The following is a 24,091-nucleotide window of genomic DNA, read 5'->3' on the forward strand; positions in this document are numbered from 1 at the left end:
TCCATCTATCCATCCATTCCACACACCTTCTTTGAGCACCAACTCTGAGCCCAGCCCTGTGCTGGAGACAAGGATGCAGGAAACACAGTCACTGCTCTCAGAGAACATATGGTCCAGGAGGGAAGAAGACATGGACAGAAGCACAAGACAAAGACACAAAAGAAAGGTTGGCTCATGGCCCACATTCCGTGGGGACAACTGGAGTTATTGGTGTGATGAAGAGAAGATTTGAGGGAACTGGCAATTGTTGCCAAAACTGTTGGGTACCCACCATAATAGCTGGCAGGGGAGAAGGAGGACAAGAGACGGTGATGAACAGTAAAAATGTTACCAGGTCAGCAGATTATAAATCCCAGCGGCTGAAGGATTCTTGGGGCAGGGCACTGGAGGGTCTACTGGAAACACAGGTGGTGTGATTGCTGCGTGGGTGCTTGGAACTGTGTTCAGGAGGCAGGTAGAGTTCACGTAATGGGTCACAAAGTGGTCTGGCCATAGGAGTAGGTGGCTGGGGTAGGTTGGAGGTCAAGTTCATCAGAGGAGAGCAGGTGGATGGATCACCCACCTGGAAATTGAAATCACTGAGGATGATAAGGAGAGAGAGTTAAAGAGGGATGCTGTCTTTGAAGGACAGAGGCGCACCCATTTTCAGTTAGAGCGAGGTCAAGGTTCAGACAAAAGGTCTAGGATATGGCGGTGTCGTGGCTCAGAAGGGCACAGCTGGAGCGTCTGGGGGGTCAGGGGGCCATGCAGGAAGGGTCAGAGAAGGGATGTACAGAGCCGCACAGGCAAGGCTGGCCTGGGAGACTTGAACGTGACATACAGAGGGAGAAGCAGCAGGACGAGGCAAGTCTGCAACAGCTAAGTCAGCCGGCCCTTAAACACTCTCGCTCCTGGAAGCTGACCCAGCCCGGACGCCATGGCCCCCGAGGTGAGCGCTTTGCTTTGCTCAGGGAGGCGGCCCCCAAGCACAGCCTTCCTTTGCCTCAGTAGGCAATGGATGCAGCCAATTCCTGCGACACAGGTCGAGGGCTCCCCCAGCGCTGTGTCTGTCTGTGGATGGACGCACCTGCGCCCTCACAGCAGGCAGGGAGAGGTTTCTGCTCCATGTGGAGTCCTCAGCACCCAGCCTGGGCCGGGCAGGGTGGGCGCCCTGAATTGAGGAAGAAGAGGTCGAGTCGGCAGCTACTGAAAACCAACGTCCAACCTTGGGAGATAAGCCGAGGGGCAGAGACGGGCCTCACCTGGAGCACCTGCTCGGTGCCAGGCCTGCTCTGAGTGCAATTCACTCACTGAAAAGAAGAGTTCCTATTTTGACATGTAGAACGCACACCGAGGAGTGTTTAAAAATGTGGGCGCCCGATTGGAAGAACGGTGACAAGACACACACCCGTGCTCTGCCTTCTTCTGCCAGAGGGAAGGCATCTTGGAAGTCCTGCATTGAAGATGGGGCAGGCTGGGTCCCTGCATCACCACCTGGACTGCCTGCTGATTAGGAGCGTCTGCCTTTCAGATTTGAACAGGAGGAAGAAGAAACATCTCTCCCCTGGGGGCCTTTATGCATTTTGTTGTACGTGTTTTGTTATAGTAGTTAGCCTAATGTAACTAATAAACAGGATAAGTGCATTAACTGTTAATAGCCAAGCAGCTGGGAACTTGTGCTTCTGACCAAGATGGAGTAACAGGGACTGAATTTACCCTTTTGCCTGAAACAACTGAACAACTGGATAAAATATATGAAACAATGGCTCTCAAGATACTGGACATGAGGCAGGAAGGACAGCACATCACCTTAATTCCAGGCACCTTAAACCCTTTTCTGGAATAACACAGGCTACGATTTAAAAGCAACTAAATATCATACTCAGCTGAGAAAAAGACTGAAATAATGCCATTTGCAGTAACATGGGTGGGCCTAGAGATTATCAAACTAAGTGAAATAAGACAGAGAAAGACAAATATCATATGATATTACTTATATGTAGAATCTAAAAAAAAAATGATACAGGGACTTCCCTGGTGGCGCAGTGGTTAAGACTCCGAGCTCCCAATGCACGGGGCCCGGGTTCAATCCCTGGTCAGGGAACTAGATCTCACGTGCAACAGGGCAACTAAGAGTTTGCATGCCACAACTAAGGAGCCCGCCTGCTGCAATTAAGACCCAGCGCAACCAAATAGATAAATAAATTTTTAAAAAATAATAATAAAAATTAAAAAAAACTTTAAATGATACAAATGAACTTATTTACAAAACAGAAATAGACTCACAGACATGGAAAATGAACTTATGGTTACCAAAGGGGAAAGAGGGGGGAGGGATAAATTGGAAGTTCGGGATTAACAGTTATACACTACTGTATATAAAATACATAAACAACAAAGACCTACTCTATAGCACAGGGAACTATAGTCAATATCTTGTAATAACCTATAATGGAAAAGAATCTGGAAAAGAATATATATATATATATATATATATATATATATATATATATATATATAAAACTAAAACACTTTGCTGTACACCTGAAACTAACACAACGTTATAAATCAACTATACTTCAATTTTAAAAAAAGTAACTAAATATCAATTCCTGGGACTTCCCTGGTTGTCCAATGGTTAAGACTCCACACTTCCACTGTAGGGGTCACAGGTTCGATCCTGGGTCAGGAAACTAAGATCTAAGATCCCGCAAGCTGGCGCAGCACGGCCAAAAGAAAAAAAAACAATTCCTCCCAAGGCGCCCAGGTTTTCTCCACTCCCTTCCTTTGCCCTCATCGACCCTCCACTTGGAATGCTCTCCTGTTACCTAAAAACTGGGTTTGCCTCTTAGTGGGTGTCAAGCCAAAACACACAGTCAAGTCAAGAAGTGGGAGAAGGATTTATTACTTGCAGTAAGTAAGGAGAACATCGAGGCTACTTCCCAAAACAGTGTCGCCCTGAACAGCAAAATTGGGAAAGCTTTAAGCTAAGGGAACATGCATATTCATGAGGGGGCTTGTGCAGGAGGAATTTAGCATAGAACTGGGGCAAGAGTCATCCTAGGTTGACAGTCCAGGTCTTAGTTGATTGAAGCCGGCAAAGATCAGTATCGTCCATTCTCTGGCTCCAGTTAGTCTGGTGGTCGATTGTCCGAGGAGGTTCGGACCCTGTAAAACAGCTCGAGAATACGTATCAGACTAATCTTTACCTTTGAAACAGAACTGGGAGTCTTTATGACTGATTTAGTATCTCCGATACGGTTGAATTATTTTCCTGGCCTGGTAATAGCTGTTTGCTCTTATATTCTTTTGTTTCCTTAAAATCATTAACTACTGAGACCTGTTCTTTCGCAAAGGCAAGCATTGTGGCTAGGCTTAGATTACAACATGGCCTACACCTAAAGTGGCTTCTCTTATGTCAAGAAAGCTATGCCTGGTTCTCTTTCTTTGGGGACTCCCTTGTCCCCCATCTGCCTGCACTACCTCCCAGGCACAGTCCAGCGTCCTTACCAGATGGGCTCACCCTGTCCCTTCTCGAACCATCAAAGCACCTAGGGGGTGCCTCTACTCGACCCTATAAGCTACTTTAGGGCAGCAATCTGCTTCTCACTCTTTCCGTTTCCTGCTCTTCCCCCAGGTCACTGACCGGCTCACTGGCCCCATCAAATTGGCTGCGTTCAATTTTGCTCGATTTACTAGACAACAGCAGGTGGGAAGAAAGCAAACAGGTACACAAGTCTCTCTAATACAGAACAAGTGCATGGAAGATAAGCGGGATGCAGTTCAAAGAGAAGTGTTGGGGTGACAGCGCTCCTGGGTCATGGGGAAAGCTTCGGGGGGACGGGAGCGAGAAGACCCAGGACCCCTGGGGCTCCCTGTGCCTCCGCTGTTTTCCTCTGACAAGTGAAGGAGCGGGCTGGGTGGGTCTAGAGTTCCTGACAGAGACACTGACGCTGGAGTGCCGAGCAGAGGCCACCTTCCGGAGACCATAATGACAAGGAAGGCTCAGACCAAGGCAGATGACACAGAAACAATCTAAGGTGCAGCAGACACGCTCCCGATTTCTGAACTGTTTACTCTTTCTACGGAGTCGAAGGGAAAGGGCGCTCCGGTCAATCCGGGTTGCGGGGTCGGGGCTCTTTTCTCCACCAAGTCCGCAGCAACCCCACAACCCCAGCTAGGGCAGCCCTAGCCGCAGTCGGCGGCGCCGGCGTCATGAGGCCGCGGCGTGGTTGCCTAGGAAACGCCCCCGTGCCTCCGCAGGGCTCCCCGGGCCTTGTAGTCCGCCGGCCGCCTCTCTTAGACCGGCCGCGCGGGGGAGAGACTACAACTCCCAGGAGGCAGCGCGGCGGGGCCTCGGGGCGGGGCGGGGGCCTGGTGGGCGGGGCCGGGCTAGGGCCTTTTCCCTCCCGCAGCTCTCGGGGTCTCCGCATCTGGAGGAGGAAGATGGCGTCGCGGATGGTTCGAACCGGGCTGCGCGAGCTCCGGCCGCCGCCGCTACTACTGCTGCTGCTGCTGCTCCTCGGGCCGTGGCCGGCGGCGGGCCACGGCGGCAAGTACTCGCGGGAGAAGAATGAGCCCGAGCCTTCCTCGAAGCGCGAGCCCGGGGGGGAGTTCCGCATGGAGAAACTGAACCAGCTGTGGGAGAAGGCCCAGCGGGTGAGCGGCGGCCGGGCCCCTCTACCTCGGGGGTCCGCGGGGCCGGGGCTTCCTCTCCCTCGGGGGTCCTCAGGGCCGGGGCTTCCTCTACCTCGGGGGTCCGCGGGGCCGGAGCTTTCTCTAGTTTCGGGGGCCCGCGGGGCAGGGGCTTCCTTTAATCCTGGGATCAGCGGAGCCCGGGCCGGGGTCTTTTCTAATCCTGGGGTCCCCGGGGCCCGGATCTCCTCTAACTTTGGGGGTCTACGGGGCCGGGGCCTTGAGCCTTTGACAGCCTCAGACTCGCCCGCAGATGTAGGTGTGGGTACCCCTTGCCTGGCGCCTCCGGGAAGAGGGACCCTGGCCTGGTGGTGACAGGCGAAGGCTGGGGAGGCCTTGGTGCCTGGGCAGAAGGGCTGCCCCGCCAGTTTGAACTGGCAGCTTTGCAGCTGAGGCCGAGATCCCTCCCTGCAGGCAGACCCAGGTCTCCTGCCTTGCAGGTTTTTGCCTTTTCTCCTACATTGTATTTCTCTGTATGGAGAAACAAGAAGAACAGGTGATACTGAGCATGAAGCAAGCCCAAGGACAGCAGAAATCCTAGAAGCAAGCCAGTTCTTGTGAAATCGGGTGAGGGGAGATGGTGAGGTGAGAGAACACCTGAAACTTAAGACGCTAGTGAACGAAATCCGACTGAAATCCGACCCACCGTTTCCATTTCAGAGAAGAAAGCAACTAAGCCCAGAGGGCAAAGGGCGCCTCCAAGGTCACTCCGCCTGGGGGTAGAATTGGGACTACAGCTTGCTGCTTGGGGTGTGACCTGGACCAGCGGCCTCCTCGTTAACATAACGGCCCCTCCTTTGTTAGGTGGGGTTTGTTTTTAGTGAAATGGCCATTGACAAACTCCCCCCAACCCTGTGGGCCTCAGCGTCTTTAGATCCAGTCTTCCGGTTTTAAGCATTCCCGAGTCCTTGAGAAGGAGAGTAAAACAAAGTAAGGACTAAGTTTTGGAAGAGAGGAGAAACCGGCGGGAAAGAAAGGCGGGGGGAGGGGCAAAGGCTGGGGAAGGGATGTGGCAGGGAGATCGCAGGGCAGGCTGGGGCGGGCGGATGCCCCCAGGCCCAGCGCTGTGCCCAGGCCAGTGGCCCTGAGGATTCTGCCGGGGGCCCAGCTGTCAGGGCCCACTGTGTGTGTGCAGCCTGCCCGGGTGAGAGAGAGCACTCTGGGCTGGAGAACCAGGAGGGCTTCCTGGAGGAAGGGGATCTTGTGTCCAGGAACCTGCCCTGAGCCCTTCTGCTTGCAGGGCTGTCCTGGTCAGCCCCGCCTTGTCCGTCCAGATGCTGCTTGGCATCTGCCAGCCTGGGCAGCCTCTTCACACCTCCTGGCCGTCCCCTGCCCTCGAGCTGCACCCGCCTGAACCCGCCACCCCACCATGCTCAGTCCGCTGTTGACCTGGGCAGCCTCAGGTCACATCTGCCCGAGAGAGTCTGACTCGGTTCTCCAGGAACCCCAACCCTGCCCCAGGCTTGGACGGACAGGCCTTGAACTGGATGACCTTTCTGGGCCCCTTGGCCCTGAATTCTACAATTGCACGTACAAGTCTCTTCTGAACGAAATGTGCAGACCTTCCAGGGTGGGGTCCATGCCTGGTGGCATTTTCCGGGTCCCTCCTCACATCGGGTAGGCAGACCCACGGAATACAAGCTGGCCTGTCCCGGGCCCTCTAGGCTGAGAAGCTTCAAGGGCGGCGACGGAGCTGGTCCCGGGAGGCGAGCTGTGCAGTCCTCAAGCCGGGCCGGGCCGGGGTGGGCACTCGCGCTGCTCAGAGCCGGTGCCCAGGGCGGTGAGGGGTGCCCGGCACACCTGTGCCAGGGTTCTCAGCCTTGGACATGTGCTCTCTGAAAACATCAAGTGTTTCTTTGTTTTCTAAATATGAAACAATTTCATAGTATGTCATGCCTAGGGTGTACCCAGGGTGAGGGAGACGAGTCTGATGAAGGCGCCCGCCTCGCCCTCTCTTTCCAGCCCACCTTCTACGGGGGTGGGGGGCAAGTCCCGCCTTGGCCCACAGATGCCATGGTAGGGGGCCTCCCCACCCTGAGACCAGACCAGGGAACTACTGGTGTTGCTTCATCACAGCCCAGCATCTCCAGTCTTGACTTGCTGTGAAATCGTGCAGTTCCTCTTGATCCAAGCGCTTTAGAAGAGCTGTGGGCCAGACGGCAGGCACAGGGTTACTTCCAGAGCCTCGTGGGTCTTGTGACCTCTCCCGGGGTGTCGCAAGGCTCCTGAGCAGGGAGCGGCCGGAGCCGTCCTTGGAGCTCTGGGGGGTGGGTGAAGCCGTGGGAAGTCGTCCCGGGGGGTGCCCCTGTGGAGATGTCTGGATGGCGTCTCCCTCCCGGAGTTGCCGTGTGCGTGCGCGTGTGTGCGTGTGTGTGTGCGCGCGCGCGTGAATTATGTCTCAACCCCGCTGTCCCTGCGTGCGGCCTTGTTCTCTGCACCCAGGCACCACATCCTCTGCTCCGGGGAGGACTCAGGGAAGGCCGGCCGAGCGACCAGGAGTCACCTGTACACCCGGCACTCCTGTCCCTACAGCAGCTCAGAGGCGGGCAGGGCTGTGTTCTGGCCTCGGAGCTGCTTCGCGGACTTAGGGACGCTGTGAGCAAGGGGGCTTTCAGCTCAGAGTGCAGAGCTGTGGCTGGAGGCCGAGGCTTGCGTGGACGCTGGTTCCCAGGGACTTGTTTCGGTTTTTTTGTTTTGTTTTGGTTTGGTTTTTTACCATTTTTTTGAGGTATGGTTGACCTCCAAAAAGCTGTACGTATTTAATGAGTTTGGAGGTAAGTGTACATCCCTGAAACCAGCACCCCCATCTGTGCCGTAAACGCACCCACACCCGTCACCTCCCAGAGTATCCTCCCGCCCTCTAGTTTGTGTGTGTGTGTGTGAGATAAGAACTTAAGGTAAGATCTACCCTCTTGGCGAATTTTTGAATAATAAGTACGAATTTTTGAATAATAAGTACGCGATGTAAATAGCCGAGAGTGTTGTGCTGTGCACTGAGCCTCGGGACTGACGCTGCATAACTGACTTTGTGCCCTTTGACCCGCACCTTCCATCCCCTCTTGGCTGTTGTGAATAGTGCTGCAGTGAGCATGGGACCACAGATCTTTCTTCAAGGTCCTGATTTCAGTTCCTTCAGATAAATACCCAGACGTGGGATTGCTGGATCACAGTGTATTGATCGTTCCCGTCTTCATTTCTGAGGCACCTCCGTACTGTTCTCCACAGTGACGGCACCAGTTTGCATTCCTACCAGCAGTGCACGAGGGTTCCCTTTTCTTCCCATCCTCACCAACAGTTGTTGTTTTCTGTTTGTTTCCCATAGTAACCATGCTCATGGGTGTGAGGTGGTACCTCACTGGGGTTGGACTTGCATTTCCCCGATGATTCGTGACGTGGAGCGTCTTTCCATGTACCTGTTGGCCATTTGGATGTTGTGTTTGGAGCAACATTTATTCAAGGTCTTCACCTATTTTTTTAAAAAATCAGGTCATTCTATTCAACGTAGTAGTGCAAGTTCTAGTCAGAACAGCTAGGGAAGAAAAAAGAAATGACAGTCATCCAAATCAGAAAGGAAGAGGTAAAAGTATCTGTTTGCAGATGATGTGATCTTATATGCAGAAAACCCTAAAGACTTCATGAAATAACTTAGATCTAGTTAACAAAGTCACCACAGTTACAGGATACGGAATCAACATACAAGCCTCGGTTGCGTTTCTGTACACCAGCATCAAACTCTCTGAAAAGGAAATTAACGAAACAATCCCATTTACGGTAGCAGCAGAAAGGATAAAGTACCCAGTGACCTTTCGCTGTGTGTCCTGGGCCAGTTCTTAACCTCCCTGGGCCTCAGTTTACCCGAGCAGCCTGCAGGGTGATTGTGAAAGTTGCAGAGGCAGAGGAGAAGGTGCCGGGCTCGTGAGGCCCCGGGCTGAGAGCAGCTCCGTGGAGGGCGCTGTGCTCACCCTGAGCCTTGGGCCGGGGGCGTCCAGGATGCGGGCCTGGCCCGCCGCTGAGAGCGGCTTCCTCCTGCCCAGCTGCTTGTCTCATGGGTGTAGGTGATTTACTCCGCTTTAATATTTGACAGAGCCTGCTTTGCATTTGGTGTCTATTAACCGGTTCTTTTCACGGGAGCCATTAACATTTAACTTCAAGTTAAGGAGGTTAGGAGGGTCCGGAAAGTGGCCTTTTTTGCCTGGGCTCCGTGCCTGCCGTTGGGGGCACCACTGTCGCCCGGGGCGCCTCCAGCCTGAGCCCGCGGGCCTCCACGTTTCAGAGGAAGGCTGGCACCAGATCACGGCTCACCCTTGTGAGACGCAGAGCCTCGGACGCTGCTGGGCACCAGTCTGCAGCTCGGGGCTCCGGCCCGGACGTTGGCGCCTGGGGAGGTGGACAGCCAGGAAAGTGCGCAGGGGTCAGGTCCCAGCGCCCTCGCCCGCTGTCCTGTCACCTGCGGGGAGCGCCTGCCTGGGGTGGCACGGCCATCCGGGGAGCCGGTGCGCCCAAGGGCTACCCAGGGGGAGCCCCGCACTCGCAGCCTCCCCAGGGCCCCGGCTGGGAAGGTGAGGCGTCCTGCGACAGGAGCCCCTGGGCCACCAGCACCTGCACACTCAGGCCGCTGGTGGCGGGCGGCTCCCTGGGGACTTGGGATCTGACGAGGCTGGAGAGCGGCCTCGGGGTGTAAGGGCCGGTGGTCTTCACGCTGCGGGCAGAGGTCCCTTTGAGGTTCTCGTGCGGGAGCACATGCAGGATTTTGGCCACCTGGGACCCTGGCTCCGCCTCCCCGTCTCTGGCGTCTGCCCTCCGAGGTCGCTGTCGCTGGTCATCATTCAACTGGGGATCACGTGTCCTCTTTTCTCCTCCTGCAGCTTGATCTTCCTCCTTTGAAGTTGTCCGAGCTCCATGCTGATCTGAAGATACAAGAACAGGACGAGTTCAAGTGGAAGAAATTGAAGGCTGAAGGCCTGGATGAAGATGGAGAGAAAGAGGCAAAGCTTGCCCGCAGTCTCAACGGTATGTCTCTTCTCAGTCCAAGGGCAGCGGTCACCCAGGCTCGGGTCCCAGCTTCTTACTCTGACTTGGTTTGTGGGTAAGACGAGAGTCGGGGCTGTCCTCGTGAGCCTGGCCCTGGCAAGGTGACCCTCAGCCGCGGGCAGGCACAGCTGCCAGGCTGTCCCGTGCGGGCTCTCGGCGCGTGGGAGGGCGGGCCAGGGCGAGGACGTCTGGCCGCGTTAGCGCACAAGCAACCAGGGCTGCTTGGTCCGGGAGGCGCCTGGGATGGCCAGATGCCCACGGTCACCTGGACGAGGAAGCGGGGCTGTTCCCAGGGTCTGGCCACGTCAAGAGCACGGCCCTCGCCGGTCCGAGCCTTGTGGCCCCTGTGGCCCACCCTGCATCTAGGGCTCCCGGTGCGTCCAGGTGGCCCGGGGCTGGGAGATGGAGGAGCGTGGGGGGCAGGGAGAGGCGGCTGGTGGTCAGCTCCCTCCCCGCGATGCCCGCACCGCAGGCTGGACACCAGGAACACTCACTCATCACAGCTCACTCTCAAGGCTCCCAGTGGGCTGAGCTTCTGGGCAGGGTGAGTTCTGAGGCACAGGCAGTGTAGACAGGGAAGTGAAGCCCCAGGAGGCGAGGTCAGGCTGAGCAGGGCGCTCCCCGGGCTGGCTCAGCTGAGGGTGGGCCCCGGGGCGAGGAGCTGGGTGTGGAGGCCACGCAGGTGGGCCGCGGGGCCCCCGTGGGGACCACTCGTGTCCAGCGCTTGTCAGAGGGGGTGCTGGGGGTCAGGGGTCAGGTGGGCCACTGCTCGGATGAGGACCTCAGGGATCGAGCACAGGGGAAAGGGAAGCCCGGATCCAGAGGGGCCCGCGTGTGGCCTGGAGGAGACAGTGGGGACTGTCTGCAGACGGGAGGAAGGACGCCCGTTCCTTCAGAGCAGGGCGGGCGGGGCGGGAGGAGATGCCGGGAGGGGCGTCCTCCAGGGCAGAACCAGCAGCCCGGCCCCGCCGAGGGGCGCTGCTTCCGGGTCCACGAGGCACCCGCCGCGTCGCGTTGGTGACGATGGTGCTGAGACGCAGGCCTCTGGGCGGCGCTGTGTCCTGGCGCTACTGACAGACGGCACCTGGTCGCTGCCCCACAGTGACCGGCCAGCAGCAGGCTGGAGCCAGTGTCCCCTCCCGGCTACCGCTGTTAACTTTTCACCGGAAGCTGCCGACGCTGAGGTTTCTCCTTGTAGAAAATCTTTTCTGCAAATAAAAACATGACTTGGGCCGTGGAAGAGCTTCCCCTGGCCACCGCCCCGTCCATTCGGTGGACTGTCGTCCTCTGCCGCCCTCGCTGGCGTTCGCCCACGACAGGATCGGGCTGCGGGTTTGGTTTTGCGAGCCTGTGAAGCTGGTCCTACAGGCCGTGCCGGGGGTGCTGAGCCCGTGCTGCCGAGCGCGCTCCACCGCGGGGCGGGGGACGGAGGGGTCGGCCGGAAGCGCGCGGCGGGAGCCCCGAGGCCGCCAGTGTGTGCTGGGGGGGGTTGGCGGAGCGGGACCCTGGGTGTGTTCACGCTCCTTCCGCTGGGTCCTGAGTGGGCAGGAGAGCTGGGCGGGCGGAGGAAGGGGCGGCCCCCAGACCACGGCCTCGACCCCCTCCCGCACTCTCCTAGTCATCCTGGCCAAGTACGGTCTGGACGGGAGGAAGGACGCCCGGGCCGTGAGCAGCAACTTGATCAGCCACGGCCCCGCCGACCACAGCCTGGAGGACCCCCGGCTGGAGAAGCTGTGGCACAAGGTACCCTCGGCGCTGCCATCCGCCTTGGAGGCGTCGGGCCTTGGCTTTTGGTTTCCTGCCCCCGCGTCCCCTAGCGAAGGGGGGTAAAGGCCGAGGCCTGGGCCTGAGCACTCCACCCAGGAGCAAGGGTCCTGCCTGGCCTGCGGGAGTGATCCACGGGGGCACCCGCGTAACTAACCCCAGGTGGGCGTGGCTGGCAGGGTGCACCCCGAGGTGTGGACAGGCGAGCACGGCCCACGGGGGTGTTCACTGGAGGTGGCTCTCCTTCCAGGCAAAGACCTCTGGGAAGTTCTCCAGTGAAGAACTGGACAAGCTGTGGCGGGAGCTCCAGCATCACAAGGAGAAGGTCCAGGAGTACAACGTCCTGCTGGAGACCCTGAGCAGGACCGAAGGTGCTCCCCGCAGGCGGCCCTGGCTCCAGAGTGTTCCAGAACAGAGCTGCTGGGGGGGCTGGGGGCAGTGCCATGCTGTCAGGCCTCCCAGCTTTCCGAGCAGGAATCTCAGCATTTAGGAGCCCGTCGGGGTGCCTACGCACGTCTGTGGGCGTGGGTTCAGATGAACCTGTTGTGCGGTGCCACGGGCCACCGCTCCTGTCACCGCCGGCGTGACTTCAGGGGCTTGTGGGGGGCTCGGGACCCGCCCCGAGAGAGGCAGCGGGGCTGGGGCTGCGGCGCTCCACGACATCTAGACGGAGCTCCGCGGGCGGCCCAGGGCCGGCCCTCACGGCCTCCTGCCTCTGGCTCCGCAGAAATCCACGAAAATGTCATCAGCCCCGTGGACGTGAGCCGCGTCAAGGAGGACGCGCTGCAGGCGGGCCACGCCGAGCTGAAGGACAAGCTGCGGGACATCAGCCAGGGCTTCGACCGCCTGCGGAGGGTCAGCCTCCAGGGCTACGGCGACCAGGCCGGTGAGCCCGCGCCCCGCTGCCCGGCACCCGGGTGACGGCCGCGGAGCCCCTCCAGCCCCTCCGCCCCCAGGGCCACACCTGGGCTGCTCTCTCTCTCCTGGAAGGTGCACACACCTTTATTTCTAGCCCCACGGCGTCCTTTGACCCTCACGGCTGGGATGGCTGCTCGGGGGCCGAGGCCGGAGCTCCTCGCTGGGTACCGCCCCCCGGAGGATGGCCCGGGCCTGTGCGCGCGTCTCCCTCGGGAGCCCGCGGCTCAAGCCTGGTGCGGGCTTGCAGGAAGTCGGCCAGGCGCTCTTGTACCGTCTTCTGTCACCCGTCCGTTCCTTCTCCCGCCTGTTTCCCGAGCACTGGCCATGTGGTGGGTGCTGCTCTCGACACGGGGGTGCAGCGGGGACGCGAGGTGGGCTCCCTGCCCCTCCCCATGGCCCGGGTGCCCCGGGGCACGACTCTGCCCTGCTGGGCTCGCTCGCCCGCCGTGGTGAGGGGACCAGACTGCCGTGTGGACCCGCTGTGCTGATCTGCTGAAATGCCAGGGAGCAGGGACCCCAAGGGCCTGGCCGTGTGGAGGAGCCAGGCAGCTGATGCTGTGCCTCGGCCCCTCCCCTCCCGGGGCTGCATCCAGCCGGCCCCTGCTGCTGGCCTGCCGAGTCCCTCCAGCAGGGCCCCAGGGCCCCGGGCAGCGGGAAGGGTCTGCCGCTGGGGAGGTGGGACAGCTGGTGAGATGACCGCCGGGCGGGCCGCTGTGGGAGGGAGGCGGGTGACAAGCCCACACCCTCGCCCCGTGCTCGCAGGAGGGGTGGCTGAAGTCACGGGGTCCCTTCCGTTTGGTTTACTTTGCTTCAGAGCTACAGGGGCAGGCAGCGCCTGAGCCTCAGCCTGGAGCTGCGGGTAGGGGGACCCACAGTCTGAACCGCACCCCCCCCCCCAGCGTTCCACCTGCTGGCTCACGCAAGTGCTCCCGTGCCCCGGGCAGCAGCGGCTCGACCAGGGGCTGGGAGGGCATCGCCGAGGCCCCCTCAGCGGGTCCCGGGATCCGCAGACCGAACGTGCATGGAAGGAGTGCTTGGTCTGCTTCCAGAGGGCGCTTGCGCACAAGCACCGTGCCCTGTGCAGGCGGCCTGTGTGGCCCCGGGCGTCCCGGGCTGCCGCCGTGCAGGTCTCCAAGCCTGCCTTTGGTCCTTCGCAGGGTTCGAGGAGCCTCGGGTGCTGGACCTGTGGGACATGGCCCAGTCGGCCAACTTCACCGAGAAGGAGCTGGAGGCCTTTCGGGTAGGGACGGCCTCGGCCACGGGGTCTGGCGGCATCTCTCCCAGTGGACTTTCTGATAATGTGGGGAAGGTCCTCTTCTTTAGTCCCAGCAGATCAGCGTTTTCACGGGAACATTCTCTCTCCTTGCCCTCTGTGTCCCTCCGCCGCCCTGGTTGGCAACCCGTGTGGGACAAAGCTGGCCTCCGGTGAACAGACAGTGTGGCTTCAGGGCATCTGCTCAGTTTTGGGTGCACTGGGCGTGAGGCCGGGGCTTGTGGGACGAGCGAATTGAGAGGGATTTGGAGGAGGAGCCAGTAGGACCCTGCGGGGCCGCGGTGCTGGGCCCGGAGGGAGGAAGGGTCTTTGGGTCACCTGGGCATTGCCTCCAGGTGGGTTCTGCTGTGGCAAAGCTGCCACAGGTCAGGGGGTCAGGGATCAAGGAAGGGCACAGGCCCGTGGGTGTGAAGCTTCCGTCTCCTTGGACAGGAGTGCAGGGAGAGGGGAGCCTGCCCGGGGCCTGGGGAGTTAAGATCGCTGACATGTTCAGGAGGTGTCTTGACATGGGCCTGGAGGCACCCCTGCGGGGCGCTGGAGGAGTGTAGGGGTCGGGCCTGGAGGCCCACCTGCGCTGGGGTGGGGGGAGCCTGGAGGCCTGGGGAACGGAGAGGACGGGGGACAGTGCAGGGATACCCAGGGCTCAAGCGCCACATGTCAGGCTGGATATGGGGTCAGGGCCAGAGGGAACCAAATGCCTGGCAGGTGCCATTCATCTAAAGGGTGAGGGGTCAGTGGGAGTGGGGAGGGAGCGCATAGGGTTGCAACCCTTGGCCCCTGAAGGCCATCAGGTTCTCGTGGGTCCCTTTAGAGAGAAGGGCTGCTCACCTGATTCCCACGTGTGCTGCTTCATGATCGCGCGGCAGCCGGGAGGGCGGAGCCTGCCGTCCCGCTCGGCCCCCGGAGCTGTCCCAGGCGGGCTGCACGGGGAATGGGCGCAGGGTGTGCAGTCTTCAGGGCGGGGGAGCCCCGGCCCCAAGCGTGCAGCCACCTGCCCTGGGTGTTCTCCTGAAGCAGCCGTGAAGTTCCATCACGGACCCTAGGGTGGTAGTAAGAGCACGTTGGGGTAATTCAGTTGTTTAAACATTATTCTAGGAAGAGCTTAAGCACTTTGAAGCCAAAATTGAAAAGCACAACCACTACCAGAAGCAGCTGGAAATTTCCCATCAGAAACTGAAACACGTGGAGAGCTTTGGGGACCAGGAGCACGTGAGCCGGAACAAGGAACGGTACGCCATGTTGGAGGAGAAGACCAAGGAGCTGGGCTACAAGGTGGGTGTGCGGCCGCCAGCCAGGCCTCCCCTCCCTGGGCCTCGGCTCCCCCTCTGCAGAGGGGAGGGGGTTGTGTCGCCCTCGCGGAGCTCGGTGGGGGCAGCGGCCACGCAGTGGTCAGCTGCAGGGGGCGGGGGCGGGACAGGGACTGCCCAGGCCTTTCCACCCCACCTGCCTCTGGGTCTGTTTAGGGCCGCGCTCTGAACCAGGCGAGCAGTGAAGAGGCGCAGACGCGCGAGGCGGGCGGTGGGCGGGCAGCCGGGGCTGGAGCCGGGCTCTTCCAGCCGCACCACTGGCATCCTGGCCCCCAAAATACGTGGCCTGTCACTGGTTCTGAAGGTCCTGCGCTCCTGCAAGCTGCCCACGTGGCTTTGGAGGCTCCTGAGTGGACACGGGAGCCAGCGGCTTCCCAAGCGTTCGGCCTGGGGCGCGAGGAGACCGTACTCGGCTCCGGAGCAGCGGCAGGGGTCCCGTGCAGGGCGCTCCTCACGTGCGGCTCAGTGGGGCTTGCAAATACCCCAAATGGGGGCGCTGGCTCCATTATGGGGTGACGTGTGATCCCCAGACAGCGCTCAGGTGTGCAGGCCATCGAGACTGAAGCACCCCTCACTGGGGGACACCTGACCCAGCAGCGCCGCTGCCCGCCCTCGCCTGGTCATTCGTGGTGAACCCACAAATCCAGGCACTAAGACGTGAGGGCCCGTCTGCAGCAGAGCCTCTGGTTTAGGTTAAGTGAGAAAAGGATGGGTGGGCGGTGTGGACCCTCCGCAGAGCCAGCAGCACGAGCGTGGTACGTCGCCACAGATGCCCAGGAAATTCAAAACGGAGGAGCTGGGCCCTGGAGGAGCCTCCTTTGTGCCTTTTGCGCAGGGATGTGTTATCTATTCAAAAATAAACGAAACTTAAAAAGTGAAAGAAGACCAAAGTACCGAGAAGGAAGGGAGTGTGTGGATTCTTTCCTGTTTGGCAGAGCCGAGCAGGGGGAAGCCAGGCACCTTTGGTGGGGCGTCCACCTGCAGGTGACACCGTGACGGACTCCACAGCGGGGATGAAGAGGGAGCCGGTGCTCCTGGCTTCCCCGACCGTGGAGAAGGGACTCTTGACGTGCCATGAGCACCGGGGCTGCCAGAGGAGACCTCCCCAGGTCCCCGCCCGGCCCGGGCTCTTGCGCGGAAGGCCGGCAGCACCAGCCTGCGGGGCTCTGTGTGAACTAGGAACAGAGAGCAGAGCCCAGGCCCTTGGACTGCCGTGGCAGTGGCGCCCGCCATCGTGTGATGAGGACAAGCTGGCAGGAGCCGCGGACGAGTCGGGGTCTTCATTTGCTGCTTTTGAAATAACGTGGTACCGTAGGCAGCCCGCCACGACAGACAGGCCCCCCGCAGCCCACGGGGGTCACACCCGGAGCATGAAGCCCTGGTGACCGGAGGGGACCGCAGTGCTGGGCCCTGTAGGACGTCTCCTACATGAGCCCCGTACATGTGCTGCCGGCAGGATCCTTGCCTCAGACCTAGAGGCATGCAGACTGAAAGTGAGCGGGTGGAAAAAGGTATTGCATGCAAATCAAAGCCAGGACAGCAGTACTCACCAGACAAAATAGACTTGAAAACAAAGACTGTAACAGGAGACAAAGGTAGACATTACATAATGGGATCAATCCAAGAAGAAGACGTAACAATTGTTTAAATGCACCCAACATAGGAGCAACTAAACACATAAAGCAAATATGAACAGACATAAAGGGAGAAATTGACGGTAACAGTAATAGTGGGGGACTTTACCACCCCCCTTACATCAATGGACAGATCATCCAGATAGAAAATCAGTAAGGAAACACAGGCCTTAAGCAACGCATTAGACCAGATGAACGCTATAGATTGAGCATGCCATCCAAAAGCAGAATACACATCCTTCTCAAGTGCACACAGAACATTCTCCAGGACAGATCACATGCTGGGCCACAGAACAAGTCTCAGTAAATTTAAGAAAATCATATCAAGCATCTTTTCCAAACAACAGCTTGAGACTAGAAATAAACTACAAGAAAAAAAAACTCCAAAAAACACAAACACATAGAGGCTAAACAGTATGCTACTAAACAGTCAGTGGGTTGCTGAAGAAATGAAGGAAGAAATTTAAAAATACCTGAAGACAAGCAAAAAGACAACTTTCCCAAACCTAGAGGACACAGCAAAAAAAGAGGGAAGTTTATTGCAATGCAGATCTACCTCAAGAAGTAAGAATCTCGAATAAACAGCCTAACCTTACAGTTGAATTAGAAAAAGAACAGACAAAACCCAAAGTTAGTAGAAGGAAAGGAATCAGGAAGATCAGAACAGAAATAAAGACTAAAAAAAAGAAAGAAAAATAGAAAAGATCAATGAAACTAAGAGCTGGTTCTTTGGAAAGATAAACAAACTGATAAACGTTTATCCAGACTCATCAAGAAGCAAACGAGAAAGGGCCCAAATCAATGAAAGCAGAAATGAGGATGAGGGGGGTGGAGAGCGGAAGCAGCGCTGTTCGTCGCTCCTCTGCTTCTAGCCGTTCATAATGTTACTTGCGGGCTGTTTGCGGTTAGTGAGCTGCCTTTATGATTTATTTATGATCCGTTCTAGATGGGTGGGTACTTGGACAGCAGGATCACCGAGCTGAGGAGTTCTCAGCGACAGGCTGCGTATCTTGGGTCATGAGCAGATCTGCTAACTGGTTCACCTGTGCTGTTCCTGCAGGTAAAGAAGCATCTGCAGGACCTGTCCAGCCGTATCTCCAGGGCTCGCCACAATGAGCTCTGAGGCCCCGGAGCCTGGCCGGCGGCTCCTGAAGATGGGCCTGGGTGCTCAGGGGTGGCTTGTCACCAGCAGAACCTCAGGGAAGGCGCGATGGGGACTGGCCACGAGGGGCCTGAGTGGGAAGGATAGTGCCGTGGGCCGGGAGGAGGAGCTCCATGATCCCGCCCCGCCCACCCCCGGCTGGCGGCCCGTGCCCTCAACACAGCCAGCCGTCACCTCGGTTGAGAACGCAGTTCCCAGCTGCCCATGGAGTGGTGGTCCCCTATGCTACAAGGTCACAGTTTGCATCAAAATCTTAAAAATCTGCCACTGGAAATACTATGTACAGAAGTCTTTACAAATATATTGCAGTATTTAATTAAACCTTGAGGTCATTGAGGCGTCACTGGGTCCCATCTCACTGTGTCTGCTGGGCCAGGGGACTTGAGTCTCAGGTGAGGTGAGCGGCTCCAGGCCACTGTGCCAGCTCCAAGGCCCCTCTTCCGCCCCCAGCCCCACCCCCCAATCTCTGTGGCGTGAGATGGAGGAGGGGCTGGTGGGCTTGGCTGGGCCCTCCCTGGTCTGGCGCTTTAGTTATGGGGTAGAGACGGCAGGGCAGAGGGGATGGTGCCCTGGCCTCTGACCTGAGCTCCTGCGCCTGCAGGTCAGGGTTGGGAAGAGCCCGACAGCCCATGGGGCTCCATGTCCAGCGAGAAGGCCCAGTTCAGGGTCGGGTCCACAGCATGGTTCCAAGAGGATCCACTGGGTGCTGTGTTCCCGTCTTGGCCACGTCTGATCTCAGCTTCAGCACTGGGGCCCGCCAAGTGCAGATACCCGTTAGCCGTTCTTACATGAAAAGCCAAGGGTAACGCGCCAGGCCTATGTCAGGGCACCGTGAACACGAGTGGGGAGGTGGCCCCATGACAGGCGGCTTGGGTGCAGCCTCGTTCCTCCGTGGGCCGCTTGGCCTGGCGCCAGGCCTGTCCAGCACAGGAGGTGGCCCTACCCTGGGCCTTCATGTCATGTCTGCCACCGGCCCGACCGGCTGTTGTGTCCCTCACAGCCCTGGCCAGGCTTCGGGCCGGGCTGGGGCGACTGCACTGAGACACCTGTCGGGCCCAAGGGAGGACTCAGTGCGGGGCTTCCAGGCTGCTCCTGGGAGCTCAGCTCTCAGCCACGCGCTCGGGCACTGGGTCCCGCATGTGCACGCACGGCTCAGCCCTCAGGCTCACGCTTGGGGGTGGTGCAAAGTTGGCCCAGGATGTGGAGGCGAACAGGGGGTGACCCTCGACTCGGTTTACCCTCGGAGGAGCCGACAGCCTAGAGGCAACTCCTGGCTTCAGGCGTGTGCAAGGGAAACGGAGGGGCCTTTACTGTGGTTTGTCGTTGCTCTGGCCCTGGAGGAGATGGGTGAGGCAGAAACCCCCCAATTCAAGGGCAGTGGCTGCATTGTTTGATCGTAGCTTCTAAACGATCACTTCGAAGTAAAGGGGTGTTCGTGTGAGGGCACAGACATATGCCTGAGGCTCAGTGAGCTCTCACACAAGTGCTGGGGCCCCACCCCTGCTCAAGAAGTGCAGGGCCCCGGCCTCCCCAGGACCCCCTTCCCCAGCACTCCTCCTTCCTAGAGCTAACCACTTGTGCATGTTTCTAAATCTGTATATTGGAACCTAATTCCCAAGGTGATGGTACCAGGAGATGGGGCCTTTGGGAGGTGATTAGGTCATGAGATTGGAGTCCTCATGAAGAGGATCAGTGCCCTTATAAGAGAGACCCCAGGACTCCCTCACCCCCTTCCACTGTGAGGACACAGCAAGAACCAGGAAGCTGGCCCTACCAGATACCAAGTCTCCACAGCATGATCCTGGACTTCTGTGAAAGTAAACGTATGCTGTTTAAGCCCCCAGTCTATGGTTTCCTGTTACAGTGGTCCAGGTGGACTAAGAAACCACTCTCTTTTAGTAAGGTTGGATTTCCCTGTTCAAACTTCATAAACATGCAGTTATAGTGGGGGGATGTGTCTGTGTCTGTCGGTGTGTCTGTTTTGTGTGTGTGTGTGTGTGTGTGTGTATGTTGTCTGGCTTCCAGTAGATGTGCTGGTGAGGTTCAACAATGTCTAGCAGAAATTTGTTCCTTTTCGTTGCTACGTAGTATTCCGTTATGGGGGTGTATCACACTTTGTTTTTACTCCATTCTGCTGTTGATGGACACTTGAGTCGTTTTCAGTTTTGTACGTAACATCAGTTAGAAATGGCTGTGGTGAACATTCGTTGGGGGGTGGAGCTGCTGCCTCCCAAGCACCTCACTTTCCTCCCCTGGGTTTCTCTCAGGTGCTTTAACAAGGTCCCTGTTGATGGGCAGTTATTTCTAATGTGTTTTTTCAAGATAAGATGTCCTCAACATAATAAAGCCCACAGCTAACATCATACTCAGCAGTGAAAAGCTGAAAGCTTTTGCTCTAAAATCAGGAACAAGACAAGGATACCCACTCTCACCACTTCTATTCAACATACTATTGACAGTCCTAGCCACAGCAGTTAGGCAAGAAAAAGAAATAAAAGGCATCCAAATTGGAAAGGAAGAAGTAAAACACTTCTTGCAGATGACATGAAATTATACATAGAAAAAACTAAAGACTACATCAAAAAACTGTTAGAACTGATAAAGGAATTCAGTAAAGTTGCAGGGTATAAAATTAATATACAGAAATCTGTTGTGTTTCTATATACAGTGAAAGTAAACTACCAGAAAGAGAAATGAAGAAAACAGTCCCATTTATAATTGCATCAAAGAGAATAAAATACCTAGGAATAAGTTTAACCAAGGAGGTGAAAGTCCTGTACACTGAAAACTGTAAGACACTGATGAAAGAAACTGAGGAAGACACAAATAAATGGAAAGATACTCCATGCTCATGGATTGGAAGAATTAATATTGTTTAAATGCCCATACTACCCAAAGCAATCTATAGATTCAGTGCAATCCTCTAAAACTTCCAATGACGTTTTTCACAGAAACAGAACAAACAATCCTAAACTCTTTATGGAACCACAAAAGACCCCAAATTGCCAAGTCAATCTTGAGAAAGAAAGACAAAGCTGGAGGCTTCATGCTCTGTGATTTCAAACCATATTACAAACCTACAGTAATCAAAACAATATGGTATTGGCATAAAACAGACACATAGATCAATGGAACAGAATAGACCAGAAATAAACCCACATTTATGTGGTCAGTTAATTTACGACAGAGGAGCCAAGAATATACAATGGGGAAAGGACAGTCTCTTCAATAAATGGTGTTGGGAAAACTGGACCACTATCTTACACCATGTACAAAAATTAACTCAAAATGGATTAAAAAACGTAAGACTTGAAACCATAAAACTAAAAGAAAACAGTAAGCTCCCTGACATTGGTCTTGGCGATGATTTTTTGGATCTGACACCAAAAGCAAAGGCAACAAAAGCAAAAATAAATAAGTGGAACTACATCAAACTAAAAAGTTTCTACACAGCAAAGGAAACCATCAACAAAATGAAAAGGCAACCTATGGAATGGGAGAAAATATTTGTAAAGCACATAGCCGATAAGGGGTTAATATCCAAAATATATAAAGAACTCATATAACTCAGTAGCAAAAAACCAAACAATCCAGTTACAAATGGACAGAGGACCTGAATAGACATTTTCCCAAAAAAGACATACAAATGGCCCACAGATACGTGAAAAGGTGCTCAACATCACTAATCATTAAGTTTTGTTTTTTGGTTTTTGTTGGTTTTTCTATTTTTGGTCACACCTCAAGGCATGCGGGATCTTAGTTCCCTGACCAGGGATTGAACCCGTGCCCCCTGCAGTGGAAGCACAGAGTCCTAACCACTGGACCACCAGGGAATTCCATCGTCACTAGTCATTAGGGAAATGCAAATCGACCACAGAGGGACATCACCTCACACATATTAGAATGACTATTATTAAAAAGACAACAGATAACGAATGTTGACTAGGATGTGGAGAAAGAGAACCCTTGTGCACTGTTGGTGGGAATGTAAATGGGTGCAGCCACTGTGGAAAACTGTGGAGATTCCTCAAAAAATTAAAAATAGAACTACCATATGATCCAGCAGTTTCACTTCTGGGTATTTATCTGAAGGAAATGAAAACACTAACTCAGAAAGATATCTACACCCCTGTGTTCATCCCAGCATTATTTACAATTGCCAAGATATAGAAGCAACCGAAGCGCCCATCGATGGATGAATGGATAGAAGATGTGGTACATACATACAATGGAATGTTACTCAGCCATTAAAAAAATGGAACCCTGCCATTTGTGACAATGTGGATGTACCTAGATAGAGGGCATTGTGCTAAGTGAAATAAGACAGAAAGACGAATATATGATCTCACATGTATCTGGAAACTTTAAAAAAAAAAAAAAAAACCGAACTGATACAGAGAAGAGACGTGTGGTTGCCAGAGGCGGAAGGTAGGGAGTGCATGATGCGATGAAGGGGGTCAAAAGGCACAAACTTGCGATTATAGACTAAGTCACAGGATGTAATGCACAGCACGGCAACTCTAGTAACAATACTGTAGTGTGTCCTGACAGCTGATGGGAAGCTGGTCCTCAGAGTTCACATCCCGTAACTCTGTGAGGTGGTGGATGTTCACGAGACTTACTGTGGTGATCATTTCACTGTATGTACAAATATAGAACCGTGACGCTGTACACCTGAAACTAATACAATCTGTCAATTAAACCTCAATAAAACAATAATAAGGCGTTCTGTCTGACACTGATATTCCAGAATTAAGACGCTAAACCCAGCACAGCACTGGAGGCCCCCCAGCCTCCAGGGCACCTCTCTGCCGGATCTGTGTCCAGCGCCCTGCACAGTCTCCCTTAGGCCAGCTCAGGCCTGAGGAGGGTCCAGCCTGGGGACCTGAGGGCACAGGGCATGACAGGACATGAGGGGAGTGGGAAGGGCAGTGATGGGGGCGTCACTGCAAGGGTGCTGGGCCAGGGATGTCCCTTCCCTCTCAGCAAAGGTGGGGAGCCCTTCCCAGGCTTGAGTTGGTTGGGGTCCAGGGTCCCTGAGACCTCCTTCCACGACCACACAGTGGCCCGTGGGCCTCACCCCTGGTGGCTGCAACAGCTTTGCCGAGGTGACCCCAGTGGACTTGGCCACCAAGTGCCGGCTAGCCGCCCCTTACAGCTCTGGAGGAAGGGCAGGCAGTTGTCTGGTCCCCACTTGGCCCTGCGTGGCCGCCCTAGCTGGCTTAGCCCTAGCACCCCTGAGCCTCGCTGGCCGGAGGGCGGCCGTCATACGTCAGGACAAACCCCTGCCCTTGGCATTCGTGCTCCGTGGCCCCTCCACAGCCTCCCGGCTCCCCGACCGCCCCTCTCGTGGCGCCCTCGGCCAGGCCTGGCTGACCCCGCAGGGAACTGCTCTGCTTCCCATGACCATGTTGCTCCAGGTGGATGCCGCCCAGGACCCCTCGGCCACCCACAGGGCCGGAGGCGGGCGTGGAGACCCTTCCTGGATGCCCCACCCATCCCTGGCCCTGTGTTAGCTTCACGAAAACTCAGCAGGCTCACCGTATTTGGAAAACAGGAGACCCCAGACGCCAGCCACTCAAGGTCACTGGTAAGGCCCGGGACCCCTAGTTGCCTGTCCCCGAGCTGGTGCGCGCAGCCTGCCCAGGGCATGGAGGTCGGCCCCCCTCCCACCCGAGGGAACCCTGACACAGCTGAAGCCCCGGACTGGGGTGCACTGGCCACGCTTTGCCCCCACTTGCGCCTTAAAAGGAAAGCCTGATACCCTGGAGTCCCATCCAGGGCGTGTGAAAACCGGACCTGTTTGTTGAGCAGCCCCGGGGCCTTTGCATCCCACTCGGGATGCCGCCACAGGCTCGGCAGGGGAGGGGGACTGAAGTTCTAGCCCCACCAGCCTGAGGAGGAGGAGGAGGTGTGGGGTGCAGCCGCTTGGGCTCCCCACGGGCAGGCTAACCACGGCTCGCTGGGTCCGGGGTGGGATCACGGCAGGAGGCAGGGAGGGGTGGGTCTGCCTGGGCCCTGGTCGGGATGCCCACCAGGCAGAGCAGGGCCCCGTCTCATCTCCGAGGCCAGGGTGGGTCAGCCCGGCTTGGCGAGGAGGACAGGAAGCCCACCGCCAACTCCAGGAGCTTCCCAGCATCCAGACTCCCATTGGCCAGCGCAGCCGGGACCACCGCACCGGCTCACGGAGCCCTGGAAATGCTCTACGACCCACCAAGGCCGCAGGGAGAGCCCCACCCAGCCACCAGGGGTCCCTCCGTGTGTCCAGAGGCACGTGGCACGAGCCCTCACCCTCAGGAAATAACTGGCCGGGTCGACAATGGAACAC

At 56.8% G+C, this 24,091-nt stretch overlaps 1 protein-coding gene and 1 long non-coding RNA gene across 2 annotated transcripts; one reads left to right on the forward strand and one right to left on the reverse strand.

Moving 5' to 3' along the window:
• Positions 1 to 4,375: 4,375 nt before the first annotated feature.
• LRPAP1 (LDL receptor related protein associated protein 1) lies at positions 4,376 to 18,084 on the forward strand. Its single transcript, XM_059923672.1, has 8 exons — positions 4,376 to 4,638; positions 9,540 to 9,684; positions 11,324 to 11,448; positions 11,720 to 11,840; positions 12,197 to 12,355; positions 13,545 to 13,627; positions 14,756 to 14,932; positions 17,662 to 18,084. The coding sequence occupies exons 1-8, from the start codon at positions 4,426 to 4,428 to the stop codon at positions 17,722 to 17,724; spliced, it is 1,086 nt and encodes a 361-aa protein (XP_059779655.1). The 5' UTR covers positions 4,376 to 4,425; the 3' UTR covers positions 17,725 to 18,084.
• On the reverse strand, positions 9,217 to 16,013 carry LOC132366164 (uncharacterized). The gene is made up of 4 exons (XR_009503402.1): positions 15,862 to 16,013; positions 14,489 to 14,699; positions 11,627 to 13,877; positions 9,217 to 10,913 (listed from the first exon to the last, which is right to left on the reverse strand). It is a non-coding gene; the product is annotated as an uncharacterized LOC132366164 (long non-coding RNA).
• Positions 18,085 to 24,091: the final 6,007 nt, after the last annotated feature.

The sequence above is a fragment of the Balaenoptera ricei genome, chromosome 5, assembly GCF_028023285.1.
Source record: "Balaenoptera ricei isolate mBalRic1 chromosome 5, mBalRic1.hap2, whole genome shotgun sequence".
Taxonomy (NCBI): Eukaryota; Metazoa; Chordata; class Mammalia; order Artiodactyla; family Balaenopteridae; genus Balaenoptera; species Balaenoptera ricei.

Excerpts from the sequence above, each read along its gene's own strand:
- LRPAP1 (XM_059923672.1), top strand. The coding sequence starts at position 4,426 with ATGGCGTCGCGGATGGTTCGAACCGGGCTGCGCGAGCTCCGGCCGCCG. Across the intron at positions 11,841-12,196 it reads GACCCTGAGCAGGACCGAAG|AAATCCACGAAAATGTCATC; the intron begins GTGCTCCCCGCA and ends CTGGCTCCGCAG. Across the intron at positions 12,356-13,544 it reads GGGCTACGGCGACCAGGCCG|GGTTCGAGGAGCCTCGGGTG; the intron begins GTGAGCCCGCGC and ends GGTCCTTCGCAG.